Source organism: Gymnoscopelus braueri, assembly GCF_963280865.1.
Source record: "Gymnoscopelus braueri genome assembly, chromosome: 7".
NCBI lineage: Eukaryota > Metazoa > Chordata > Actinopteri > Myctophiformes > Myctophidae > Gymnoscopelus > Gymnoscopelus braueri.
This window is the reverse complement of record NC_137608.1, coordinates 26,101,810-26,129,266: the sequence shown is the minus strand read 5'-3', so window position 1 is coordinate 26,129,266 and position 27,457 is coordinate 26,101,810. Positions and strand designations below refer to the sequence as shown.

Genomic DNA, 27,457 nt, shown 5'->3' with positions numbered 1-27,457 from the left:
TAATACCTGATTACCAATACAATACAATTTAATCTACATGTAAGTGTTCAGACTTTAAAGAATGGGGCTTATGTTTAATGTGGGAGGATAACATTTTTAGATAAACACAATGACAATGTGTGAAGTCCTGAGAGACACTGACAGCACCATTGTGTGTGTGTGTGTGTGTGTGTGCGTGTGTGCGTGTGCGTGCGTGCGTGGCGTGCTTGAGTGAGACGGCAGGCTGGCCAGGCCTGTAGCTGTTGCCATGACAACAAAGATAGCTGTGGTGGCGAGTGCTGGCGAGACACTGCATACTGACAATGCTTATAGATGAAAAAAGAAGAAAATAAATCAATCCTTTCATGTTTCACAAATTTCAGAGATCAGTAGTGTACAAGTATGCGCACAGTTGTCTATCTATCCCTTTGTCTGTCAGTCAGTATGTCTGTGTGTCTTGCAGCCTCTCTCTCTCTCGATCCGTCCCCCCATTGTGACATCACAGCGTGTGACATCACCACGGCTGATCAGCATGCACAGCGGCACGGCAGGCCCTCTCACCGGAGACAGCCGATGCATGCTCACTGCAAAAAGCTCCCTGCCTGCATGACGATGCTTCTGCTATCACTAATAACACATCCATACAACACAGACCACAATCTACGTGCTCACGCACAGCTGAGTATTAGAAAAGGCATACTGCATCAAAGTCAAAATCATAAACGCAAGTCATGGATGGACATGTAATAACTGCTCTGGTTGTAGATAGATATCGTAGTACTGTGGTTGTGGGCCTGCGTGCCGATACCCACCAAGGGTTGAATAAAAGATGTCGGGGTCCGGGGACCACCAGGGGTCCAAATGGACCCTACAGGTCTGTAACTCTGAGAGTTAAATGAACACAGGTTTTTCTTTTTTTTACAGTATTAGATTGCGGTCCCAGGGATAAAAGCATGGCATCAAATGGGGGCCTAATGCATAACAAACCGGGGGGGGGGGGGTCCTTGAAATGAAAATGGTTGAGAATCACTGGTGTAGATCAGTGGTTCTCAACCAGTGGTCCGGGGACCACCAGTGGTCCTTGAGGAGGTTCCAGGTGGTCCCCAGCTAAATGATGGAGAGTTGGTAACCAAATGGACCCTTATAGATCTTCAACTCTTAGTTGAGAGTGTAAAATTACCCTTACTGGTCCATTTGGTTTCATTTTACACTCTCAAGAATTGAATTATTGTTAAACATCTGCATTACTTAATTTACAAGAAGTCTACATAATTAGAGAATGCAGAAGAATTGTTATTTTGATCAACGTTTGCCTGTCATCTCTCCTATGGTACCAACATCAACACAGCATGGAATTGAAGGTACTTAGCAATAGGAATAGGCTACTGTGTGCTACATGTAAATGAAAATAGAATTAATTAAGTATGGCTAATTATGTGTCAATGTTGCTGAATGACAATTATAACACACATGTTAAATATACATTTCAGCTAGACCAGAGGTGGAGCCATGGTGGCTCAGCATTGCCAACCATATCACTGCAAGGTTGCCAGTTTGATTCCTGAACAGCAAGCTGTTTTGCATGTCATTGCCCACTATCTACCCTGCTTTATCTCAATAGTATGCCACAAACATTATCTTGGATTAAAACAGAAAATAAAATATAAAGTCTGCATGCGCGCGCACGTGTGTGTGTTTTGTTGTAGACAAACAAATATGTATATTCCAGCTGTCCCTGAGTGATACATACAACACATAACTTTTCATCATTAGTCTAGGTCTCAAATACAGCCAGGCAAACGTTTAGCAGGGAACTTATTGGCCTGAGATAAAGTGCCCCGGTTAACTCCTGTTAACATAAACCACACAGCAAGGCATCACAGTGCATCCTTGGTAGCCGCAGTTGTAAATAATAATGTGATGGACATGAAAACCTTCCCAATTTTCTTTTTAAGTATTTAAAAAAATCCATCTGTTACCTCCTAGGAATATTACAAAACTGGATTTGAAAGCTCATGTAAAGTGCAGGGCTTTTCCGCTGTTATTACCTTATTGGAGGCCATCTCGCTGACCGAGTGTCTGGTTTGCAGTGTCTCCAGCTGGTCCAGGCACCAGTCCAGCTCCTCCAGGGTCTCCGTGGCCAGTTTCTGGTAGGCCTCCTCTGGGGGGACGAGACAGGAGGGTAGGGGGTCAGTAAGGGCCCGCTTCAGAGGGCTAGTGGATGGTCCAGGCCCGGGGTCCCCCACCCCACATACAGCTAAGCTGGGATACCCCGAATGGACGCATGGGTGACTCTTCATACTGGACAGGAGGCGCCAGTTCAGGGGCCTGTGAGGAGAGCCTCAGCACTCACAGGCAGGCTGTGTCGAGCCTCACGAATCCGGAAGCCCTGTCACCCCCAGTCCCCTGTCACAGTAAGGTTCAGATACAATCCTAGTAGAGGCAGTGGCGGTTCAGAGGTGGCAACCAGCCTCCTTAAATCAGCTCTGAAAGTCCCATAAATGTTATAGGCTGTTGAACGTAAACCTCTGTGAAAACCCCCAGCAGTGAGAGAGAACAGCTTAGCTTCAGCGGACGTGGAAAAGATCAGCAGCAGAAAATCACTATCACCTAAACATACTCATTGTCTCAGCACACACATCACACACCTTTCTTAGCCATCTAGGCGTCTAAAGTTTTAAGTCCATAGTCCATGAGAGGCAAGTAATTCCAGTCATGTAGCAGGATGAAGAGCAGTCTGCTTAGCAGGCCCACGTCTGCCATTGGAGGAACGGAGGGAAGAGGGAGAGAGGAAAGGTAAAGAGAGGGATGAAGGAAAAGAGGATCAAGTTGAGAGAGGCACAGAACCAGTCGGGGTTCATCTCAATGCTGTCCGGGAAAGGAACAAAGACCAGATCGGCCGTAGCATCCTGGCGTGGTGGCCGGATACGTGCTCATCTCGCACACACGTAAAAGACATACACGCACACGCAGGCACATAAACACACACGCATACATGTCAGACAGAAAGCTAACCGTAAGACATCATCACTAATATCTCCTTAACCCTTGCTGCCGTTGAAAAGATCCATGCTATCCCAGAGAACAGACAGGTAGATTCCGGGGTTGCAGTGAGTGTGTGTGTGCGTGTGTGTGTGTGTGTGTGTGTGTGTGTGTGTGTGTGTGTGTGTGTGTGTGTGTGTGTGTGTGTGTGTGATGTTAAGAGTGTATCCTATAGATGCTGTGTGTACAGGGGGCTGGGCTGCTGTTGCTTCGGCGTCCCTGGTAGCCAAACGTGCTGCTCTCCCCGAGCTGTACCTAAAGCCTGAGAGGACTGCACTGTGGATGAGGAAGCGACAGTGGCAAAAGATGGACTGGACTTCACTGGAGCAAGAGAAGGGAGCGGAGCTGGAGCCAGCGCAGGGAGCCCCCTTTTTTCCGCCCGAGCCTGCATAATGTTGTTATTATATATATATATATATATATGTACATCCAGCATACAAATACACAGAGACAGAGATAAATGAATAGGGGAATTAGGGAAATGTGGGGAACATAGGTGGCTGGACAGTAACAGTATGACTGGATGCCAATGATAAAAAAATATATTTAAAAAAACATTATAGTATTTTTTCTTTTTATTATTATTTTTGTTTTATTTGTTCGCAAACCCCTCATTCCATTTTGCATGAAAGACATGGCTCTCTCAAAGTCAAGCTACATTAATAGAAAATGTCACCTTGTCAGAAGCCAATTAATATTGATGTCTTGCCCAATTTGGGACAGCAAGGGCTTTTAATGCCATGTGATCAGGGAGGGGGATCACTTTGGCTGTAACTCAATTACCCAGGCAGAGGAAAACCATGGCAAATCAAAATGCAAGGGGAGGCTAGAATGACCCTCCAGATTTCACACACAGCATGCATAGTATTTGCTGTGTAGCTTCCAGGCTCTTCCTGTGCTTGTGGAAAACAGGCAGCCCTATACAACAACTACGTCATGGCTTCATGTGGGTTTTGTTTTTACTAAACTAAGCCGGCTATACAGTAGGTGGTCGCTGCTGGGCCAAATTCGTAACCACTTTCGACCTGACGTCACTATTTTGGGCATGCCATTATAGGCGAAGGTTTGCGCTATTCTTTAGGGTTACGGGTACAATGAAGTATACCGCTTAAAAGGGGAATGAAACCCTGGGCCAGGGTAGTTTGTTTTCTTGTTCAGTTTAAAAACGACAGAAGGGTACAAACATGGCTGGCTGCGTAAAGCAGACCTTATAGCACACTGTGATGTAAGCAATGCAGTTGCAACAAATAAAATGAATAATTAATTAATTTAAAAAACAGAAAACAATTGTGGGTTAGTTTTAGGTGTGCCAATGTGCAAGCATTGACAATACTGTTGCACATTGACGCACCCATATCTCTGGACACAACTTAATCTAACACAGCCATCATTCATTTTATTAGCTGCATCTGCGTTGATTACTAGTCTGCAATGTTTTGACCCTGCTCTAGTGTTTAACCTGAACCAGAAAACAAACTCAGCTTAGGGTTTCATCCCCCTATAAGAGGTTACAGTGCACAATAGGATAAATTTCGCTCGCCCCAACGGGATCAACAAAGGCTCTATATCTTTAAAATACTCTCAAGAGATTAAATGTACTATAATTTCAGGACTAGATGTTGTCAATGTATGTTATATAATCTATTGCACTGCATCAGAGAAACCACTTCAAACTTCTACAACATAATTTCTTATGGTTAGCTATCTCTGAATCCTTCATTCTCTCCTTCCCTCTTTCCATTACTCTCCTTCCGCTCCCCCCCCCCCCTCCCAACCATCCTTCTGAACATCCTTCCTCCTCCCTTCTATGTCTGTCCCCCTTTTCTTTCTCTCAACTAGCCTTTCTTTCTCTCTCTCCCTCCCTCTGCTGTTCTCTCCCTGGGTCTCTCTCTCCCTGGTGTGGTGTCAGTGGCTGGGGCGCTACTCTCTCTGACAGCAACTGCACTGACGTCAATGACATTCTTCTCATGCTTAGTGCGACATCAGACACCGGGCGCTCACAGAGGCCACTCTGCTGCACAGACGCAAGGCTGCAGCCAAACCACGGACCGGAACGACTCAGAACTGGACTGGGATAGGGAAGGGTGATGGATGGAGGGAGGGAAGGAAGGTAGGGCAGCGAGCTAGAAAGAGCAAGATGGGTGACTAAAGAAGTAGAAAATGAGGGGGAGAGAGAGAGAGAGAGAAAGTAAAATAAAAGCTACACCATGAAGCCTGGCCAGTCACAAGCATTGTGGTTATCAGCATGTGCTATGGTTTGGAGTATGGTATGGTACTGTAGGTGCTACGTAATTTATTGGACAATTTATTTTTATTGTGTGTTTTATTAGGCTTTCATGTGTATATCCTGGGTTTAAGTTATATTGTGTTATATTGTGTGACTAAAATAAAATGAAATTAAATTAAATTAAATAAAATAATTATTCAATACAGTATGCGATTTGATTTCCTAATGCACTACATCAAAAATAACTGTCATATGCAGATCTATTGCAAGTAAGTACCCTTATAAATCACTTATTATTATACGAAAACAAAATCAATACCCAAAGAAGAATACATGACAAATCATGGGGTGAGAAGGCTTTTTCTATCACTGCCCCAAAATATGTTTTACTTTCTTGTTATTTTTGGTTTTATTATACTTCATGTCTTGATTTGCATGTTCTGAATCTGTTATCTTTAACTAATGCTTTATAAAGTGTCTTTGAGCAGCATGAGAAACAATACTCTACAATCTATCATTATGTCCTCTTTGGCCAGCTGTCCTCTTAAAAACACCAATGTCCCTAGTATACACTATAAAATCCCATGTTCATTTATCTATCTGTAACTCTGAGAGCATACAAATGTAACCAAGTGGACCCTTATGGGTCCATTTGGTTACATTTGTACACAATCAGAGTTAAATTAACACTAAGGATCTTACCTGGTTTGACCCTGAGACCCTCTGCAAGTCTGATGCTGGAACCTCAGCTAGCAAGCATGTCTGTCTCATTAGCTCAGGTCAAAAGGGCAAGGAGTCTTTCTATTTTTAGATCACTCCTAAAATAACTTTGTTTATCTGGTCAATACATCAATGACCGATGACAGACAAATGAACTGACCGTGGAGAGGGAAAGAGAGCAAGAGAGATGTAGAGGTGAGCTTTAAGGAGGGAGCAGGCAGAGCGAGAGCAGGGAGACCTGCTCTATAATTCCACCGCTGGCTTTTTCCCTGACTGATTTAGAGTTGCTATTAATTAAGCTGCCTTTATTGTCTTTCTCAGCAGGACAGCACAGTGTAAACCTCAGCGAGGCTCTGCATTATGAGTGTTCAGTGCACTCAGTCATCCCTGTGGCCGTGACTCATGTCTGCTGCCAGGTGATGGCTGGGGCCACAATTGGCTGTGCACCATACGCTCTATAATGTGTAATGTCATCCATTCTCTGTACATCAGGAGGTTATTTGTCTTGGACGGCTATGTAACAGGCAGCCTCTCTCTCTCTCTCTCTCTCTCTCTCTCTGTCTATGTCTCTCTCTCTCTCTGAGAGAGACACTCACTTTTCATTCAATCCACACCCCAGATATTAACAGGATGGCAATAGCTTTGTGGAATGTCTGAAACACTTGTGAGCTGTCACTCGTGTAGCATACACACAACTGGTTGTGAGATATCGGTTTGTTTTTGGCAGGGAAGCTTGAACGCAAGACACTGACAGACTGACACGCTGACTGATTGACTGACGCGCCAACTCACTTTGACTGACCGACACATAGAGGCTCATGTCCAGAGATACAGACTGACAAACCTCACGATAAGGTCGACGATGGCCCTTCCTGCATTGATACATGACATATTGTTATCCAACATGCAAAGTCCAGTCATTAAACAAGCCTTTCAGGGGATGTCAATGTTTGTTTCCCACGGTCATGCAACACAGCACAACCACAATAGGACACACACCCACTCTCAGATTATTGCCATTTGTCTGCTGATTTAATGCTGCTGTTTTAATAGGGACATTGGCAGTTTGGTATGCTGCTGTTCTCTCTACTATCCTCCTGAATGGTATATTATCATGTGCACCACTTGTGAATCACACCTCTGCAAAATATGTCCTGTATTTGTATTCTGATTGTGTTTCATGTCATGTTCATGTGCTTTGGCTCCCCCCAAAGGATGTGTTTTGGTCCCATGTCAAAACAATGGCATCAGGCTCTCATTACTACATTTTGTGAGACATAAGTAAAGGTTGCATAAATATAATAGTAATAATCATCATGATCATCATCATCGTAATAATATAAATAAAAAAACAATAGCTTCATTTATCATTTTACATCTCTGTTTCCACTTTAAAAGCCGTACACACGCACACACGCACGCACACATCATAATAATTGCAGATGCTGCTGCCTACATACCTGTGAAGGTGGTCTTGGTGATAGGTGGTGGATTACACATGGGCGATCTCCTGGTATGGGGAAAAACAAGCACAATGATGCACCCTCTGTCCAAAACTATTATAACTAGTTATTCACAACCTCTCCATAACACACGTCAAGTAGTGAGTGTGCAGCATTGTCCATCAATCTTCCCTCATCACATACATTCCGATTTCAAGTTTAGGGAGACAATGCTGCTGCTCGAGTTTTAACTAGAACCAAGAAATTTGAACATAATACTACTGTTTTATCTTCTCTTTACTGGCTCCCAGTGAAACAAAGAATTGATTTTGAAGTGCTTCACATTGTTTTTAAATCTATCAATGGCTTAGCTCCTTCCTATGTTTCTGACATATATGGCTTGAACCATATGTACCAACGTATACGTGTTAATCATAATGAAATTGTGTTCATTTTGTGTCATTGCTGACCTTTGCATTTTCTTGTCTTTCTTTTTGGAAGCACATCGAGTCTGTGCTTGTTGCATGAAATGTGCTATACAAATAAATGTGACATGACTTGACTTGACACTGGTGGAGGCCACCTTTACAGAGCTGACTGCTGTTGTTGTAGTACCCACTAAGAACAGCAGAGGGCAAACAGTGCCAGTCAAGCTTGTGTGTGTAAGTCAACACACCAAAAGCTGGTACAGCATGTCAATTAGGGAAGTAGTTCAGATACAGTATGTGGAATAAGAAATGAGGCCGTTGATGTAGCAGAGCATCATCATTTATCATTCAAATAGATAGTGGGATCATATTGCAATAAACTCTAAAATGATTGTGACTACTAGCAGCAGGATTATTTCAACTACAACCACAGCTTTTTATTCCTGTAAAAAGAAAATCATATACTGAAACAATGGGGTCTCTGACAACTTACTTATTGGATGCTCTGTCTGGTAGATTGGTTAATGCGCCAAAGTTGCTCCTTACAGTTCTCAAACTGGCAAGGACCTGATGGGGGAACAAGACAAGAGATTACAATTTTTCCATAAAACATAATGGCAAACGCTTCAGTGTAATACAGCATCATCAAGACGACATGTCAAAATTGTCACAAAACCCTTACCTGTGCAAAAGGCGTTACAATCATATCGTCACCATGTCTATGAGAGAGAGAGAGGCAGACAGACAGACAGAGGGTTAGAAGTTAGCTCTAGACAAACTAGATCTAGGCCTATATTGCCATTTTACCACAAAAAGACTCATCATGTCAGATTAGGATCAGCGTCTTAGATAGACAGCGACATGTCTGCTCTACACAACAGCAACCAGCTGAGCCCCAATTGCACTGACAGCCAAATTCATAATCTATAAAAGATATGTTTCAATAAAATAGACTGGGCTCAACCATCTATTCTATACTGAGTAAACTAATACCTAAGTTGACCGGGGTCGCTCTGTGCTTTGTCCACTCTTTCTTCCCCTCTACATCACTTTGCAGTAAATAGCTGATCTAAAAACTTGTGAGCTTGTAAATCTGGTACTGTTGGCAAATATTCCCCCGCAGAACAGGGATGCTGGGTTAAAGTGGTTAATGGCTTTATTACTGGACTCAGGTCTCAGTATACACAGAATAGGCCTACCAGTCCCCCTTCAGTAAAACCTATTAAAATCCTGTAAAGCTGCCTCTAACTTGCATTTTGAGCTTATTGTACTCTGCACCCCCACCCTCCTTTCCTCTCAACCAGCCAATCACAATCCAGCCATCCATTTTCGTCCTGTTATTTTTTTCCCCTACAGTCCATCTCTGACGTAGTTTGAGATAATACGTTTCAGAGAAACGTTCCTTTGTATCCCTATGGGACACGTTCCCTTGAATTCTTTTGCCAGCGAGTTATTCCCTTTCAGGGAATCATGTTCCCTAGCTATGTGTCCTACCCTGACTCTTTGCGTTCCAAGCATTTTATGTACAGTAGTAGACATTTCATATTTCTCATGAATTTCTTTATAGTCATGAAATGGTGAGCGTTTATTACTTTTAGAATATCCCTTTAAGATGCTTATCTTTGCGTTTTGTGCTTTAGGTCAGTGTTTCCCAAACAATGGGTCGTGACCCAAAATGGATCACTGACAATTTTTTATCGGTCGCAACTTCCCGTTTCGAACCTTTCCTAAATGTTTATTTTAATGTAACATTTTTATAAAATTTTCCCCCCCAATTTTGTTTTTCCCGGACATATTTTGGTCTTATTTTGTAGAACTTATTTCTGAGTAACAGATTTCTATAGCACTGATTACTATGAATTCTTTTCTCATTCTCATTCAATTAAAATCATTGTTACTTTTGTGAGATGGTAAGTGCATAGCGGTTGAGGTCACGGCAGGGTCATTTGTCTAACACTGTAAATCAGCAGACAGGAAGTGTAAGATTACTCCAGGATTTTAAGCATCCTTTTCCTTGTTTGTCTTTCCTTCAGACTGGAGAGATGCTCTGTTTTCAGTCAATAATGTTACTTCCTGCAGGTAACTGGATAGCCATCATAGTATGGGAAATGTGGAATGTGTTATCGATGGAATACAGACTCCTTCCCTGATAAATACCCAATCTTTGTCTTCATCAGTACTGGACTTCTTTATTACAGCTGTGTGACACTACTAATATGTGCCAAAAATAGGCTTTGCGTTGTGAGTTTGTAGATCGGTTATTTTCGGCACGGTACAACCTTCGTATGACAGTAGTATGAATCAGGCTTTAGTCTTTAAAAACCCAACACATTTATGAAACTCAGACGGCTCAGGCGTGACTACATGCGCTGCACAAACACCTTGGACAAGCTTTATGAGTTTTATGGACAAAAGTGACTATGTAGCAATGACCGAAGCCTGACTCAAGACAAGAATGGACATGTGGTTGTGGGCAGGTTGTTATGGACCTTGTTTATGCTGAGGGACACAACTAAAATTAGAGTCCCCTCACACTGTGACACCTCACAATCAGTTGTCAGTCATGCAGTCTGCCAGTTATGACCACAGAGGCCTGTGAGATTTGTGGCTAAATGTTCTGGCTGTAGGAGATCATGTGCATGTGCTATCATCCACTCACTTAGAATAATTATAGAAATAGGCCCTGAATGGTCCTGCCATAAAAATAATGTACTGACATCAATATTAATTGGCTTCTGTAGATGCTGCTCAGGCAGGTATCAGTACCAAGAACAAGGAAGAGAGAAGGGAGAGAAATTAAATACGAGACAAAATCACAGAAATATTGAAAATGGACACTGATACTGAGCCGAGGAGAGAAGAACGATACTGAGTTGAATAGAAGACAAACTGAAGTTCAGCTTGAAAATGACAACAAGCCAGAAATGGGCAGAAGGTCAACCTCTGTGCTATTTTTCATCCGACATCGAATTAACCACATGAACCCTCGCGCCCCTATTCTGGGGCAAACATTCGTCAAAAATGATTGTGTTGCGACACGTTGTGAGCTTGTAGATAGAGTTTTGGTGTAGAGAGGGAAAAAAGAAGCGGACCTACAGTAGTATAGAGTCCTGGGGGATTCCGGTTAACTAAGTAGTTAAACATCTTGCTCACTAAAAGGGATACTAAATGGCTGCAGAACAAATGGCTGGAGGTCATGTTTAAAGCGTACAGTGTCATCCACTCACATGTCACTGGCTATGGAGGAATTTCGGGACATGGACTTGGGCGAGAGGTCATAGTCGCTGTCAGAACGGTACAGGAAGGACTCTCTCCGTTGGCTGTGGACAAAGTTGGAGTGCAGGATGAGGCCGGATCCTGGGCTGGCCAGGGGGTCCAGCGGGCTGCGCCCTGATGATGTGCCATTGTCCACATCAAAACTGTATTCAGAGAGACAGGGAGACAGCAGACAACAGAGGGAGAAAGAGACAGAGAAAACAGAATGAGAATTCATAGTGAACAGTGCTATAGAAATCCTCAGTGTTACTCAGAAATAAGTTCTACAAAATAAGACCAAAATATGATGAGGCAGGCTTTAATGGCAGTTCCTATTAGAACCACACCAGAAAGCATGTAGATAAATTATAATCTCCATGCATTCTATCTCACAACCCAATGTTATACATTTGGGAGGACAGAGAGGGTGAAGTAGTGATGCGGTAAGAGCTTCTGATAGGTCAGCTACAGTGGCTAGCGACCACATATCCTGTGACCTGTCGCACAGCTGGACATGACACAACCCAGACACCCATGGGCTAGGTCTACAGCTGCTATGAGAGAAGGATCTTCACACTGAGATCCCCTAAACACTTATCTCCCTCAAAAATGTTGATGTTACAACCCCTGGCTATCACAGGTCCGAGGTCAACAGATGCAAGCTCTGCTTATCTCGAAACATCACCCCTGCTTTAAGCCCGTTTCCAGACACACCAGAAACTTAGGTTGTAGTATAAACACAGCTTTAGAGAAACATTAGAAGTGGGAATGAATGAATACAGAATATTGCTATGATCTGATAATCCCCTCAAAACAGGAACATTAACAATTCATAGTGGACTCACAAGACGTACATTTCGCTCAATTAGAGAATGAGCACAATCTCAGAGCTTTCGTTGCTGAAACTAATAAGAGACTTAAAAGAAACTGCAGTGTAGGACGAATCCGCCGTCTTTAGGGTGGGCCTTCATATTGATGCGGTGACCTGATTGGTTTACGAGGCAGTGCCTGCGTGTTTGTTAGAGAGCGCTCTTGCTGTTCTAGCAACTACCTTGCATTTAGAAGGCCCCAGATGTATCAGTAGGCAGAGATGTCAGATTGTCTGGCAACGCAGGAATACGTTTATAATAATACTGATGAAATGGTTAAATAATTCAATCATGCAATGTGATGACCCCCGTTGGTGGGAGACCATGTGTTGTGAGCTTGTAGATCAGCTATTTTTGCTACTTTTGTGTGACACTAGTATGACAAAAGTAGGGCATCAATTTACGGAAAAACAATCATGCTGCTTAAATACAAATCGCATGATACACTGACTGATCAGCTGGTTTGGCTTTATCATATTCATAGAAATAACAAATATATGCTGCAATTTAAATTCCGAGGCTTTTGTTTCCAGTCTGCACCTGCTTGTCCATGTATGCTACAATGTCTGGACTATGTATTGGACTTTAGGCTATAAAATTGTAACATCATGTTTATCCTGGTAACGATGACAAAATGTCATGTATGCGAGTCACGTACTACCATGCGTTATCCACGTTGAAACAATCAACAAAACCGCAACGGCCAACAACACTCGCTCCGTTCTGTCCTGTCTTGTCACATTCCACCTCAATGGACAGAACGGACAGGGCACCGGGTTTGTCGTGATATCGCACACACACACACACACACACACACACACACACACACACACACACACACACACACACACACACACACACACGCGCACACACACACACACACACACACACACACACACACACACACACACGCACACGCACAAGCACTGGGCCACTGGGAATGCCCTCTCTGTCTCTCTGTCAACAAACAGCCCTGACTCGTTATGCCCTCGTGATGTCACCGTGAGCTCCTTAGTGTCACCCAGGTGATCCCCCCCAGGTGTTGACTGTAACACCCTCCGCTGGGGATGTCTGCCTCTTTACCATGGCATTACCAAACAATCCCATAATCCCGCCTGGTGTGGCGGTGGGCGATGGGTGTGGGGGGGCTGGGGGTTGGGTGGTGGAGAGAGGATTGTGTACTGATCACTGAATTGGGTCAGTTGTTGGTGCCTGGTGGGGGTCCCCTGTATGTGACGTGAGGTGAAGGTCATCATCATCATCCTTCTCATCCTCCTCACCAAGGGAACAGCCCCAGGGAATAATCCTATCACATCTTTGATTGAGCCGGTACGAGACACCTTAGTAATCTGCGTGTGTGTGTGTGTGTGTGTGTGTGTGTGTGTGTGTGTGTGTGTGTGTGTGTGTGTGTGTGTGTGTGTGTGTGTGTGTGTGTGTGTGTGTCCGTGCATCACACAGTGGACGACATGAGCCATGTGCCCGTGCTGTGTGTTTGTGCTCTGTGTGTTCACGTCCAACATGCATGTGTGTGTGCGTGTGTGTGTGTGCGTGTGTAACCCAAGGCTGGGAAGGGGATGGGTGGGGGCAACTGTGTACTCCATGAACTTAACTGAACTCCAGCATGGCTGGATAATTGGAGTGGGGGAGCTGCATGTTTTGTAGTCTTTGCTGTTCAGTTGTTCACTGCAATGCGCGTTCCCGTACTCAAACACGTGAACCATAGCGTCAAACATGCGGCATAAATTGCAGATCTACTAGCTCACAAGTTCAACTGTGAACTTGAAGATCGGCTATTGTAAATGTCTTGAACCTAATTTTGCTGAGTGTGTTTACTGATTGCAGTCTTGTTTGTCTTTTGTGAGATTCTAACCGGAAGAGGTGATTATGCTGGCTTTTCTTCCCGAGGGCCATATCACTCACACACACGCACGCACGCACGCACGCACGCACGCACGGCACACACACACACACACACACACACACACACACACACACACACACACACACACACACACACACACACACACACACACACACACACACACACACACACACACACACACACACACACACACACACCATCTATTATGGATGGGGTCTCTTTCCCTCTAACCAGTCTTTCTCTAAAAGCGGGCTTCGCTGTTCCGTGCACATGGTAATGGTCAATGGCTGTGTGCAAATTCAGATCAATTGCTCCAGCCACTGAGGAGAACCGGGCAGAACACATTTTGGCCTCACCACCTCACCACTACAGAGCTTTGTAGAATTATAGTAGGATAAGGATAATTCTGTCAGTATCCATACTGATGTTGTTGTCATAATTGTGGTGTGGACTCTGCCATCCACTTGAGTTAGATTTTTTTTTAGAACCATGTTTTTATAATAACAGTTTTAGTGCTTGCTGCTTGGTGTGGATGGTCCTTTTGAAACAACACGTACTGTAAGTCAGTGGTTCCCAAACTGGGGGTCGGGAGTCGGGACCATGGGGGGGGTCCCCTCCCCAGATGATTAGCTTAACGTGCAACGTTGTTTTCTCAATCAACAGTAAACAAACCAACATAATGTATAAGTGTATACGGGGTATCTGCACATTTCTAAAGTTACAATTGAATGACTTTTAAGACCTTTTTAAAAAACAAATTGGCCAAATTGTCAAAAAGAAAGAGGCAAACATTGAGAAAATAGCCAATCTGCAAGCTCACAACGCCTCTCAGCTTGTAGTTCGGCTATTTTCACAATATTTATCTGTGGAACCGAGTCAAACTAAAAGTAACGGCATCAATTCCAAGTGCTTGTCAGGGTGGGGGGATCCCCAGTTCAAATATGATTATTTGGGGGGGTGGGGGGGGTGGGTCACGGCCTGAAAAACCCTTGCTGTAAGTAGTATGAACAGCATCCTACAGTGCATACTGTAAGTACTGTAGTATGAACGGCATTCTACATTAACGTACATACTGTACTATAATGTACTGTAGCATTCTACAGTCTGTACTGTATGGTGTATGAACAGCATTGTACAGTACATACGTAAGAAGTATGAAAAGTATTCTAAAGTACATACAAGTAGTACCACGTTCCGTAAGTGGTATGAACAGCGTTCTATAGTTCATACTGTAAGTGGTATGATGAACACAAAAAAAAACATATGACCAAACCCCTCGTATCACTCAATAAAGCAAGGAGAATGTCTAATCCATGATTTACAATGTATTAAAAAATGTACACATTTACTGTACAGACTACAGAGCTGAGTTTGCTATAAGCAATGATAAAACTGTATAGGTTGGAATTCAACTGGAATATTTCACTTATAAGCACAGTTACTACAGGGAAACATTACTCACATGGGAGACCTCATAAAAACTAGCCTATACAGTATATAAATAGAAAGACTATAAAGTATACAAAAGGTAGCAGAAGTAACATAAATCTTCCAGAAACCAAAGTAATTTCTTTTCACTTTGGAACCCTGGTTGTCTCCAATTTTTTTCACATGGGCCTTTTATAGCGCCACCAGGAGGCCGATTTGTGCAAAACATATTTTTTGACAGTACTCCTACAGATTTTGTCCAAAAATCCCGCAAATCGGTACACAGTATCTCTATAGTCATTAAACGAAACCTGTCATTCAGATTTTTCATATTCCATCCTGATTGGCTAAAAATGGCTTCCAAAGTTTGCAGGAGTGCTCCGTTTTGAACAAAATGCCTCAAATCATGAACACAGCATGCAATTTCCTTGAAATTTTGCACGCATATTTCCACCATATCAAGGAAGAAATTCCACTTGAACATTTTCAAATCAGCATCATGGTGGTGCTATAACAGACCGATTCCTGTTTTTACCTATAACTGCACCGACTCCCTAGAGGTCAAGGAAAAACCTTTGCTCTGCATTTTTCACATCTGCCTTTTATTTTCCAAGTACACAGGATATACCAGGCATATTTCCCACAACAAATAAGTGGGCAAATGCTGGGCTATCGCTTCATGATCTTCCAGAGTGGCAGGGCTGAATGGGTCTGACCTTTGTTAAGGAATGGGATAGCTTGGCTCTTTGCCTAATGACTGAGTGGAGGGAAAACATATTGTCCTATCTCGCACTACTTCTGTGTCCTTCATTCAACACACATGCATAAACACACACACGCACACGTGTATACATACTGTATTCCCCTTCTCCCACACCAATCCTCACCCTCTGTCTCCGAGGTTAACGAGGCCTGTTCAATGTACTGTATTACTTTTTGTTCCTGCCGCGACTGCACAATAAAGTTGTAAAGAGGTTGTATCAATTAAAGGTTTCGGTAACACTTGCTATGCATCCCATGTCTATGATGCATATAAACATACTTATAATGTATTATCATCTGCTTATAACACTGTATAATTTTTGTTATAAGAACTCATTAATGCTCATAATGCTTTAGAATAATCATAACACATTAAAAAAGCATTCTATAATGATTTACAAAGTCAATTATTATAATTGTCTCTATAATCTGTTAAAGCAACAAATGCAAGGTTTCTTTCCAACTGAACCCACTTTTCTCTTCATATCCCATCAAGTAACAGATAAACCATTTTCTTCACCTGTTCACTTCACCTGTGGATGAAACAACACCCCCCCCCCCCACACACACACACACACACACACACACACACACACACACACACACACACACACACACACACACACACACACACACACACACACACACGTCGCACCACTCATAAGCACTTAGTTCAAGTAGTATAGCTACTCTGGTCTCCACCTGTTCTGTGCTATAAACGTATGTGGTATTCTACGTGTGTGTCATGTGTGAGTGAGAGATACAAATGAGCAATAAACATAACACCTGCCATATGTTAAGCAGCTGACTTATTACCACACGTTCTGACGTCACAACCAACACCATTTTAGCCCATCCACTGACATGTAACTCTAGACTCACACACGAACACATAACCACACATAGATCAGATATCCATGAGCACACCAACACACCCTCGATCATATGATCATCGTTGTATTCACAGCTAGCCATGGTTTCACATGGGCTTTTGTCTGACTGAGTGCACTGGCCTTTCATGAGTAAGCCTCAGCTGGAACCATCTCACACGTCACCTCCCTCATGACGATGCCGCTGTGATATGCAACGTTTAGTTTAAACAAACACAACGGTGTGGAACATGAGTGAAATATCAGGGTAGGTACTTCTGTGGCCAACCTGGCAGTGAGCACAAGAAATGGCACTGATCGATCCAGTGGTTTGTGAGATTACAATTTAGGCATTTAGCAGACGCTCTTAATCCAGAGTGATTTACAGTAAGCAAGGAAAACACGAAGTAATACAAATCAAATGCATAGAAATAGTAATCTAGGATCATAGGTAAACCAAGAACCTATCATCAGTCTAAACAGTAGAATATCAAAACAAATCTATAATATGTACATTGAAACTATGCACGCTATAGGATGCCAGGTCTACAAATGACCTGGCATCTAAATTACATTTTAGCCTTTGCATAAGCCTGCAAGGTCGTCAAGACTAGGGCAAGTACTAAGGCAAGTGCTACGGGCTAAGGTGGAGTCTGAAGAGGTGAGTCTTCAGATTACGGCGGAAGATTACATCTTGAATAGATGTATCCAAGGTGTAGGGGGCTAGACCCCAGCAGAGCCATGCCGTAAAAACATCCATCTACGACTGACAGGTGGGGGTCACAAGGGAGGTGTAGTGGATGCACAGTAGATACAAACGTAGAGCCAGACAAAAAGAAAGAAGTCATCCACAGACACGGCCCGATTGGCTAGAAAGAAAGAATTTGTCTGGCGAGCGTTGGGCCAGGTGACGGGAAGCTCTTTGAAGGTCCTCCAGAACTCAGTACTCATCTACTGAACATCGTTGTGTGAACAGAGAATTCATGTGTGAAGCAGACGCAGCCATATAAGTCTTCCACTGTCCTCCCGGCCCGGGTCGCACAGAGTTTTAAAACCTACACTGACTTTCCTTTCCAGCTTTCTGGATTACAATCGAAAATAGAAGGCAGGGGATTTATGGCAAGCATTGTAAATGGTGCATTTTTAAGTTATTAAAATGAAATCTCCTCCATTTCAGAGTCACATCTGCTCTGAATTAAAACAATGTTGACTAAAGTCATGAGTTTAAGTTGCTTATGCATTGTTGTGGCATAAAGTTTATACTGTATTATTTCATTAAGAATGAAAATGAAATCTTCCTTTGCATCACAATTTGGTAGATTAGCATCCACACAGTGAGCGCTAAATTCAGTTCAAAATTAACCACTTAAAACCTATATACAGTATTCCACTGACCGGAGTCCCCCGCGGGGTCTATACTAGACCAATCTCCATTTTTCCCCTCTACACCAAATCTCTTCAAGAAAAATGGTTGATCTACAAGCTGACAGATCTGCTATTTTCGTTGAACGTTCTCCCCCAGAATAGGGACATTAGGGTTCATGCGTTTAAATTAAATTCATGCTAAAGTCCCACAAGGGCAGAGCTTCCTGAATAAGTTTTAGGTTGCAAGAACAATAATTTTGGAATTATGGGTCACCAGGGCAAAATAATATGAATTAGTACTGTACACTCTCAGAGATGTATTAACACTCGGGAATTTACAGTACTGTACTATGTTGTAGGCGGACATCCCTGGGTTACAAATCAGGACATTTTCAATGGCACAGCTCTATGTCTCTCTCCGTTATTCAGTCTCACTAAGCCACCCTGCCCAACATCTCTCTGCCTTTCTCTCTATCTCTCTCTCACTCACACACACACACACACACACACACACACACACACACACACACACACACACACACACACACACACACACACACACACACACACACACACACACACACACACACACACACACACACACACACACACACAGATCAATGACTAATTTATTCTCAGCATGGGGTCATTTCAGCAATTATAAAAACCTCAAGGTCTGCCATGGAGTTCTGTGGAGACGTTTCGCAGGGAGAGGGCAGACCTCAACACAGTCTTCAGTAAACACACAACTCTGCTGAAGACAGTGAGCCATTGTTTATACAATGTGGATTTATTACTTGTGGGCAAGAAAAAAATGAAAACAAACATTTTTCTTCCCAAAATACCAGCTGCTTCAACGACGGTCACTAGTAATTGAATTTATTCACAAATGGGGCCTAAATAGTTGACATGTGGTCTACCATAGGAACAGACATGAGGTCTACCATAGGAACAGACATGAGGTCTACCATAGGAACAGACATGAGGTCTACCATAGGAACAGACATGAGGTCTACCATAGGAACAGACATGAGGTCTACCATAGGAACACACATGTCATGTGGTCTACCATGTGGTGTAGGTACTGTATGTAAAGAGGTATGGATGAGAACAGACAGGTGTTGAGACAGACAGAGGGAAGATGACACGACACTGGATTTATTTTAGCTCTGACGACAGCGGGGAGCTCTCAGAGGGGACAGGACAAGGAGACACTGTGTGTGTGTGTGTGTGCGTGTGTGTGTGTGTGTGTGTGTGTGTGTGTGTGTGTGTGTGTGTGTGTGTGTGTGTGTGTGTGTGTGTGTGTGTGTGTGTGTGTGTGTACATGTCTATTTAACCTTGATTGTGTAGTGTGAGAACCTAAAGGAATATGAATGTGTGTGTGTGTGTGTGTGTGTGTGTGTGTGTGTGTGTGTGTGTGTGTGTGTGTGTGTGTGTGTGTGTGTGTGTGTGTGTGTGTGTGTGTGTGTGTGTGTGTGTGTGTGCGAGAGCGTGGGGGGGGATGTGGGTAACCTTGCCATGTTCTCAAGACAAAACAACCCATAACAGAAAAAATACTACCACTGGTGACAGACAGAACGGAGCAAATGGTGACAAACTGATATGACAGCAAAGCAGTGCAAGTTTAATGACAAACAGGTCATGGGACACTGTGACGTCCCTGTAACTCAGCAGCCCAGTTTTTGATATTTGCGTATATGTGTAGCCACTTTCAAATAGACATCAGCTGCTCTGATAAAACCAGAGCAAATCGGAATGACATTTGTGTTTTCCATGCCTCGCTGTAATTGGCCGGCTGTGACAAAGTGCTCTCCAAAACTAATATTGAATCTGAGCAGAGATGCTCAAGGCCATTTCTAGTACAGAAATAAGTATGTGTTCTCAGTCGAGATGACTGTTTAACCACTTAAGTCCAGAAACGTTCTAAATCAAAATAGCTGTGTTCCGAGCTTATAGATCTGCTATATATGAAACATTTCCTTTTATTTGTTTAAAAATATATATTTTTAAATTGTTTGCGTCAAGGATTAATGTATGTTTTTAAATTTAAAAGGTATTTTTTATGAAATCATGGCTAGCGATTTTGAAAGGCAGCATATTTTTATGGCAGTGATGAGTTTATAAAATTTCCAATGAATCGCAATGTATCGAAGAATCTTCCCAATCGTGGTCCAAAATTGGCAACAAAATTGAACTGTGAGGTCCCTGGTGCTTTCCACCCCTATCCAAGCAAACATGGTTGGGAATCTCACACTGGTCTGCTCACTGCTTCACCCCCATCCATACCCCCCCCCCCCCCCCCCCACCTCTCTCTCTCTCTGGGATGTGAAGTCAGGTATGAGCAATGTGAAATCCTTTATCATTGTCAGGATTCTGCCTCAGTGCTCTCTGTAACTGAGGCTCAAAGAAAACTCAGTCGAGCTTGAGAGACATACAAAAGGTGTCCATGGCAATACATCCATGTCACAAGTTCACGTGGGTCACAAAAATATAAGGCAAATCGGCAGTCTTTCTTTATAGACTGGGTCATGTGAATGGGTACGTGCGCGTGCACACACACACACACACACACACGCGCACACACACACACACACACACACGCACACACACACACTATTTCCAGCTCACTTCTGATCCCTGGCGTTTCTCAGGCTCAAAGGTATCATCTGGGAAATGTATTTGATAGCCAGCATGTAAACTGTCAAATCCTCTAGTGTTAAGTCAACTCTGAGGGTGTGTTAAATCAAGACTATGGCTTTTACTGTGAAGCCAGGTTAGATAGCCTGCAAACTTTCAGAGAACGTGCCTGGTGATGCCTGTCTGACAAAGAGCAGACGCCTCACCCCGTCCGCTCCCTACTTCTGTAAAAGCTGCACATCTCACCATCGCGTGTCATCACATCTATACCGTCAGGGCAAATGTGCGATGGATCGGTGCAATTTCTCACAAACATCTCATCCCCCCAGCCTCTGCTCCCTCTCCCTACACACTGTCAAATCCGGAGGGTTTAAACAGTTTTCAACCTGCATCCCCTATTTTGGGCATGTCATTATAGGTGATCTCTCCCTCCCCAAAATTCCAAAAATATCACACACGTGCAAACACGTGCGCATGTAGACACTTTACTGTTGTTTTCTTTACTGTGCTAAGATAGAGGGAGATGTAAAATGACCTCCCACAGCCTGGAGGGGAAACATTCAGCTCTCATCGCATCACATATGAACATGAACAAACACACACACACACACACACACACACACGCACACGCGCGCACACACACACACACACACACACACACACACACACACACACACACACACACACACACACACACACACACACACACACACACACACACACACACACACACACACACACACACACACACACACACACACACACAGTCCACCGGCAGTATTCTGCACAACCAATTTCTCACAGAAAAAGAACACGTCTTCTAACCAAAACCTACATAATGCTAGCACACCAAGTAGGCTACACTGTATAGCACAAATCCTCTGTAAATCTGCAGTAGTCAAAAACATTACTAGATAGACAAAAACCACATAAAAACATTTGCATGTGATTGTGTACAGTATTTACATGCTTACACAGTAATACACAACTGTATTTTGTCATTCTGTCTGTGCTTGCTATATCAAACGTGAGAGAACCACATTCTGCGTAGCAACTCTCGACTCGATACTGAAGCAAGCCAGTAGGTGAGCCTAAGGTTCTTGTTGCAGAAAGTTTAGAGGAACAGCGTCACTACTGTACGTAACTCTCTCTCTTTCTCATATGGTGTTCCAAATCCAAGAGTGCCATTCAGTTGAACGAACACATGAGCCATTTTCATACTTTGTCATACGACAGTTGTCACGTATTGAAAAAAAGCCCATCTACAAGCTCACAACGTGTTGCGGATGTGACGAGTTGTGGACTTGTAGATCGGCTATTTTCGGTACGCAACACCATCGTACGACGGAGAATAACTTAAGCGCTACCCTCAAAAGACCTAATTAAAGACCAATTTTTTTCACACTTAATTTCCTGCTGGAGAGGTAGGAGGGAAGGATAAGGAACTGTCAGTGTAAGAACACGGTGGGCCCTGCAGGGAGGTCCACAGGGGTTCTCAACAACATTTTACGAGAGGGACCCCTCAGGGACAGTCGCCCTGTGTGTCTACCCCCACCATGACCAGCACACCGTGTAATCAGGGCTGTTCTCTCTCGCTCTGTGACGCCACGGTCTGAGAGAGCGGCACCGCAGAGGAAACCTACAAAAATAAACTTCCCAGCGTTAAAGCAACGAGACAAGCTCCAGTTTCTTACAGCAGGCAATGAGTGCTGACAGCCAAGGACGAGTTGAGACAAGAGCAGAGGGGGGAGGGGGGAGGGCAGGGCGATAACGTGCCCCTGGCGATGCATTCTCCATCCCACGGACAACCTAGGATACACTACGCTGGTGGTGGCAAAACGCATAACTCCACGGACGGTGGTTGTACAAGACATATACTGTCGTATGACATTGGAGACAGTCATCTTTACACATCTGGCTGACTGGATGCTGCATTCTAATGTGGGACACGCCGGTGGGAGGTGTGTCATGACAGCAAAACAACAAATGACCAGTTCTTGTTACACCGTGTGCTCGTCTGATAAAACACCACAAACGCCTGAGAAGAAGGACTAGAGATAACCGTAATCTACTGAGTACAGGACTAGAATTTCTAAAAAACTAACCCAAGTAAGAAAGAGAATTAAAAGAGAGACTCCCTGGATTGATGCATCTACAGGGTACAGCTGGTGTAGTGAACCCATGAAAAGAGAGTTGGACAAGTACAGTATGAGAGTGAGGGAGTGCAGATGACAGCTTCAAGACAAACAGGCGACAAGAGACAGAGGCTTGGCATTTAGACAGAAAGGTAAGAAAAAAGAACATTCATTCATAAGGAAGGGAAAAATGCATACATGCATCAAATCCACACTTATGGGTCCAGCTTTACAATCAAAAGTTAAATTAACACTGTGGATTTGAATGAAGACACACATAAGTGATGAGGAGGGACTTTTGGAGAGTCGATTTACCATATTCCTCCCTCTGTGTTCCGCAGAGAGCTGGTAGAACGTGACCGCGGCTTTAGGATAATGCTCATTGTGTGGCCACAGCTTCCACGTGCACACACACCTCTCTGATCCACCTGGTCCGGCTCTGACCGCACCTGCACCAAGAGGTACGACCACAAGTCTCCCAGCGCGAGAAGCAGAGTCCTTGTCAGAGCTTTGGAGCCACACTTCCCAATAGTTCCAGTCCAGCCAGTCAGTCCGGCTGACTGGGCGGAGGATGACAGTGGAGCTGGCGCTGATCAATATCCCTGCCTCCGTTACTGTGCCTCTTCTCACAAGCTACTGTAGGATGATTCTCTGACCTCCTTTACCTCTCCTCTCAAGTGCACTCGCCGTGCACTCCTCTCCTGCCGCCCAGACCAGCGCTCTTTCCTCTTTCACAGTGCACGACGTGCTCTTTCACCCTGTATTACTTGCTCCTCTCTCTCTCTTCCACTCTTTCTATCTCTTCCTGACTGGTTACAATAAGATCTCCTCCTCCCTCCTCTTCTCCTCCCCTCCCTTCCCTTTGCACCTTCTCTTCTCTTTTTTTCTCACTCTTTTACTCTTTCTCTTTCTCTCTTTCCCCTGTCTTTGAGTTAACCACATGGGCCCCCCTTCCTCCCTCTCTCTCTCTCTCTCTTTCTCTCTCTCTGTGTGTGTCCTGCAGGCTGGGTATGTCTAGAGTGGGCGGGGTTGTTTTGATTGTAGTAAGTCCTTCAAAAGGGCGGGACTTGTATCCCCTAGTAATCCTAACAATATTCTCACATGTCAATCACTTGGCCTCCACGGTAACCTAACACCAGCTGCATAAGTATGCCAGTGGGGTGGAGAGAGTGTACAAAGACACCGTGGAGTATTGTCATGTGATTGTTAGGCACACAGCAGCACTGAACGCGCGCGCGCGCACACACACACACACACACACACACACACACACACACACTCACACACACACACACACACACACACACACACACACACACACACGCACACACGCACATGCACACACACACACACACAGATGAGGGGTAAAACTAACAGAGGTGTGGAAGGAGCATGAGTCATGAGTATCATGCTATGATGTGTGGTGTCAGTTCACATGCAACATGCAACAAAAAAAAACACTCAAAGCTAGAGTGACATAATGAGGAATGTTGAAACTAGTGGAAGGAAAAGAGGGAGAAGTAATGGGAAATGAGAGTGGTGCGGAGGGCAGAGGATGAGTGTGTGTGTGTGTTGGGTGACAAAGTGACACATTTGTTCCTCATGAGGAGACGCATGTGTGTATTGACGTTTTATTGTCGTCGGTCAAATGGTTCATGAGCTATGCCTGTTCAAAATATGCATTTTTCAATTGACTGCTATTAGCGCCACCATTTGGCCAATGGTTGTGAGTTTGCCATAGCCCATCTACCATATTGCAGAGTTTCGTAAAAACTGACTGCACGGTTAAGCCAGAACTGCAAAAAGTGGTGGAAGAAAAAAAATCACACCCTGTGTGAAGTGGGCGGTGTCTTGCTAGCTAATCACAATACTGAATGGAGTCAACCAATCATGTACAAAATATAAATACATTTATTGAAACACTCTTTTATGATAACCATAACCATAACTTAAAAAAAACCATAAATTGTTTTTTTTTAAGTTATGGTTTCTTATATAGGGCTATGCACATGTGTCATTTGACACTGGCCAATCACAGTCCTGAATAGACTGTGATTGGCCAATCACGGTGCAGGGTTACACGGTACATTTTTTGGCCAATCACAGCGCAGGATTTGTTGTACAAATATGTACAAATATCCAAACCTCACTTATAGGGGCGGTTTCACCGCCCTAAAACAATAGGGGACCATAGCACTACGTGCTTGGCCCCCTATGCCACCTGTCTGTGCGGAGCAAATCCATCCAGAGTGGTTAAACGTGAATCCAAATCACTGGCTGCAAACAGACCCAGTTCATAGAGCACCTTGCAACAGCAGGGAACAGAATAACTTGTCTTCGGTGTCAGAAAACAAGCGCTCTTGCACCCGCTCATCCTAGTGAAACACCACGGCTCCTGGTAGGCCCCGGGAGCCGAGACAGGACGGTGGAGCGTGGGTTAGTAAAGACCTGAGGCGATTCTTTAAAAAAAATCTAAATCCTAACAGTTTTTTGAAAAAAATATAAAAAATATTTTTTCGCGATTTTTCAAAAATAGCAGATCTGCAAGCTCGTAGCGCGGCACCGAGTATGAGCTTGTAGATCTACTATTTTTGAATAGCCAAAGAAATCTAAAGTGACACAGATGCGTTCCAGGTATTAATGGGTTAATGGTTTTGACTTTTTTGCCGATATTCCAATATTGTCCAACTCCTAATTTTCAACAGATACCGATATATGCAGGCCTTATCACCAAAAGTCAACTAATTGTCAGGTAACAACATCACATATCTAATAAAATAAAATAGCTATAATATCAATATAATATGCAATAAATCGAATATAATACAGTGATGTTGATTATTGCCATAATTGCCTTGATGCATGTAACATTAACGAGCGTCAACGAGCATCAGCTGGACACAGACACACACACACCTGCCCTCTGCAGTGCGGTAATTTGAAAGTGACTGGAGTCTGTCTCATTTCTCTCCAAAAGCCCTTGAATATGATGGAATATGATTAAGGATTACTGTGATTACGGTAAGCTCACATTTCATATCACACACACACACCATACAGTAAGAACTCCTGTAACTTATATAAAAAAGTTATGTTTATGCTATTATCGGGAGGCCGATAATATCGGACATCCCTAATCACAACATATAATAATATTATTTATTTTATTAGTAATGACTTTGAATTCATTTTCGGACCACTTCAAAGGGAGGCAGCGTTCCCTCTAGCGTAGCTGCTAATTTTGTTTGTTATTGTCGTTTGTTGTTGTTGTTGTTGCTTGCTACGAGCCAAAAAACGAGTGCACCTTTTTCAATCTGACTTGTTTTCCAATCATTCTGTGACATACATACTACACACTTGTGTATTTTAGACGTCCCATGTAATAGGGCACATACAAGTATCAGTGTTTTGTAAACACAGTCTGCATGTGGCCTCTTTTTAATGGCAGTTGAACAATCATGACATCATATCCCTGCAGGGTTCTGGCCAACGACCTTACAGTAACAGTAGAAATACAGTATACCCAAAGAGACAGTTAGGTCTTAGGCTAGATGGCATATCATTTAAACAGGACAACAGACAGAAACCCCATAACAAATATGATGAATTTACAGTCTCACAAACATTACTCAGGTGTGTGCACACTGCACAGACTCACACGACACACACACACACACACACACACACACACACACACACACACACACACACACACACACACACACACACACACACACACACACACACACACACACACACACTCTCTTAAGTCATGTGAACTCATTAACACACACTCAATGCACAAAAACACAAACCACACACATAATTCGAATACCAAATGTGCGCAGGGTCTTTCAATGGCTTAACGTCACACGCAAAGCAGTGGAGAAGGTGAGGTTCCTGTCTGAAATACAAACCCTTTATGGGGAAACAGTCCCCTCTAGCTTCAAGTCACCACTCATTGTCCCAATGCTGAAAAAAGCAAGGTAACTGATTTAAATGACTGCAATCCCTTAGCCCTCACCCCCATAATGAGTAAATGCCTTGAGAAGCATGTCATGGAGCTAATCAATAGCAGGTTACCAGCACACCCACCCTTGACGCCAATTCGTTTACCAGCAACACAGGATCCACAGATGACGCTAACCACAACACTCCCCACTGCCCTCACCCACCTGGAGAAGAGGAATTCCTCTGTACAACACCATAGTCCGATCCAGACTTGACACTAAACTCATGGACTCAACTGGATGCAACTGGATCCTGGACTTTCTGTCAGACCAACAGAAGGTCAAGCAGACGAGCTCTAAAGGGGCCTAGTGTACAAGGCTCCATCCAAACCTTTTTCGGACAGGCCAGATGAAAAGAGTTTGGACGTCGGATGGACTATTTTGAAGCATGTAGCTACCTTAACACC

General features: G+C 43.6%; 1 protein-coding gene across 4 annotated transcripts in view; it reads right to left on the bottom strand.

The window, feature by feature from the left end:
- pde4d (phosphodiesterase 4D, cAMP-specific) overlaps nucleotides 1–27,457 on the bottom strand; it is a gene marked incomplete at its 5' end in the record, with an annotated part of 272,984 nt that overhangs the window by 15,799 nt on the left and 229,728 nt on the right. For 3 of the 4 annotated variants that reach the window (XM_080432822.1, XM_080432824.1, XM_080432823.1), the window contains 5 exons: nucleotides 2,028–2,140; nucleotides 7,429–7,478; nucleotides 8,332–8,405; nucleotides 8,521–8,557; nucleotides 11,066–11,257. In XM_080432822.1, the coding sequence (XP_080288948.1) occupies nucleotides 2,028–2,140; nucleotides 7,429–7,478; nucleotides 8,332–8,405; nucleotides 8,521–8,557; nucleotides 11,066–11,257 (466 nt within the window). Of the gene's footprint in view, nucleotides 1–2,027; nucleotides 2,141–7,428; nucleotides 7,479–8,331; nucleotides 8,406–8,520; nucleotides 8,558–11,065; nucleotides 11,258–23,355; nucleotides 23,491–27,457 lie in introns of those variants that run through there. The other variant, XM_080432825.1, reaches the window with a different exon arrangement.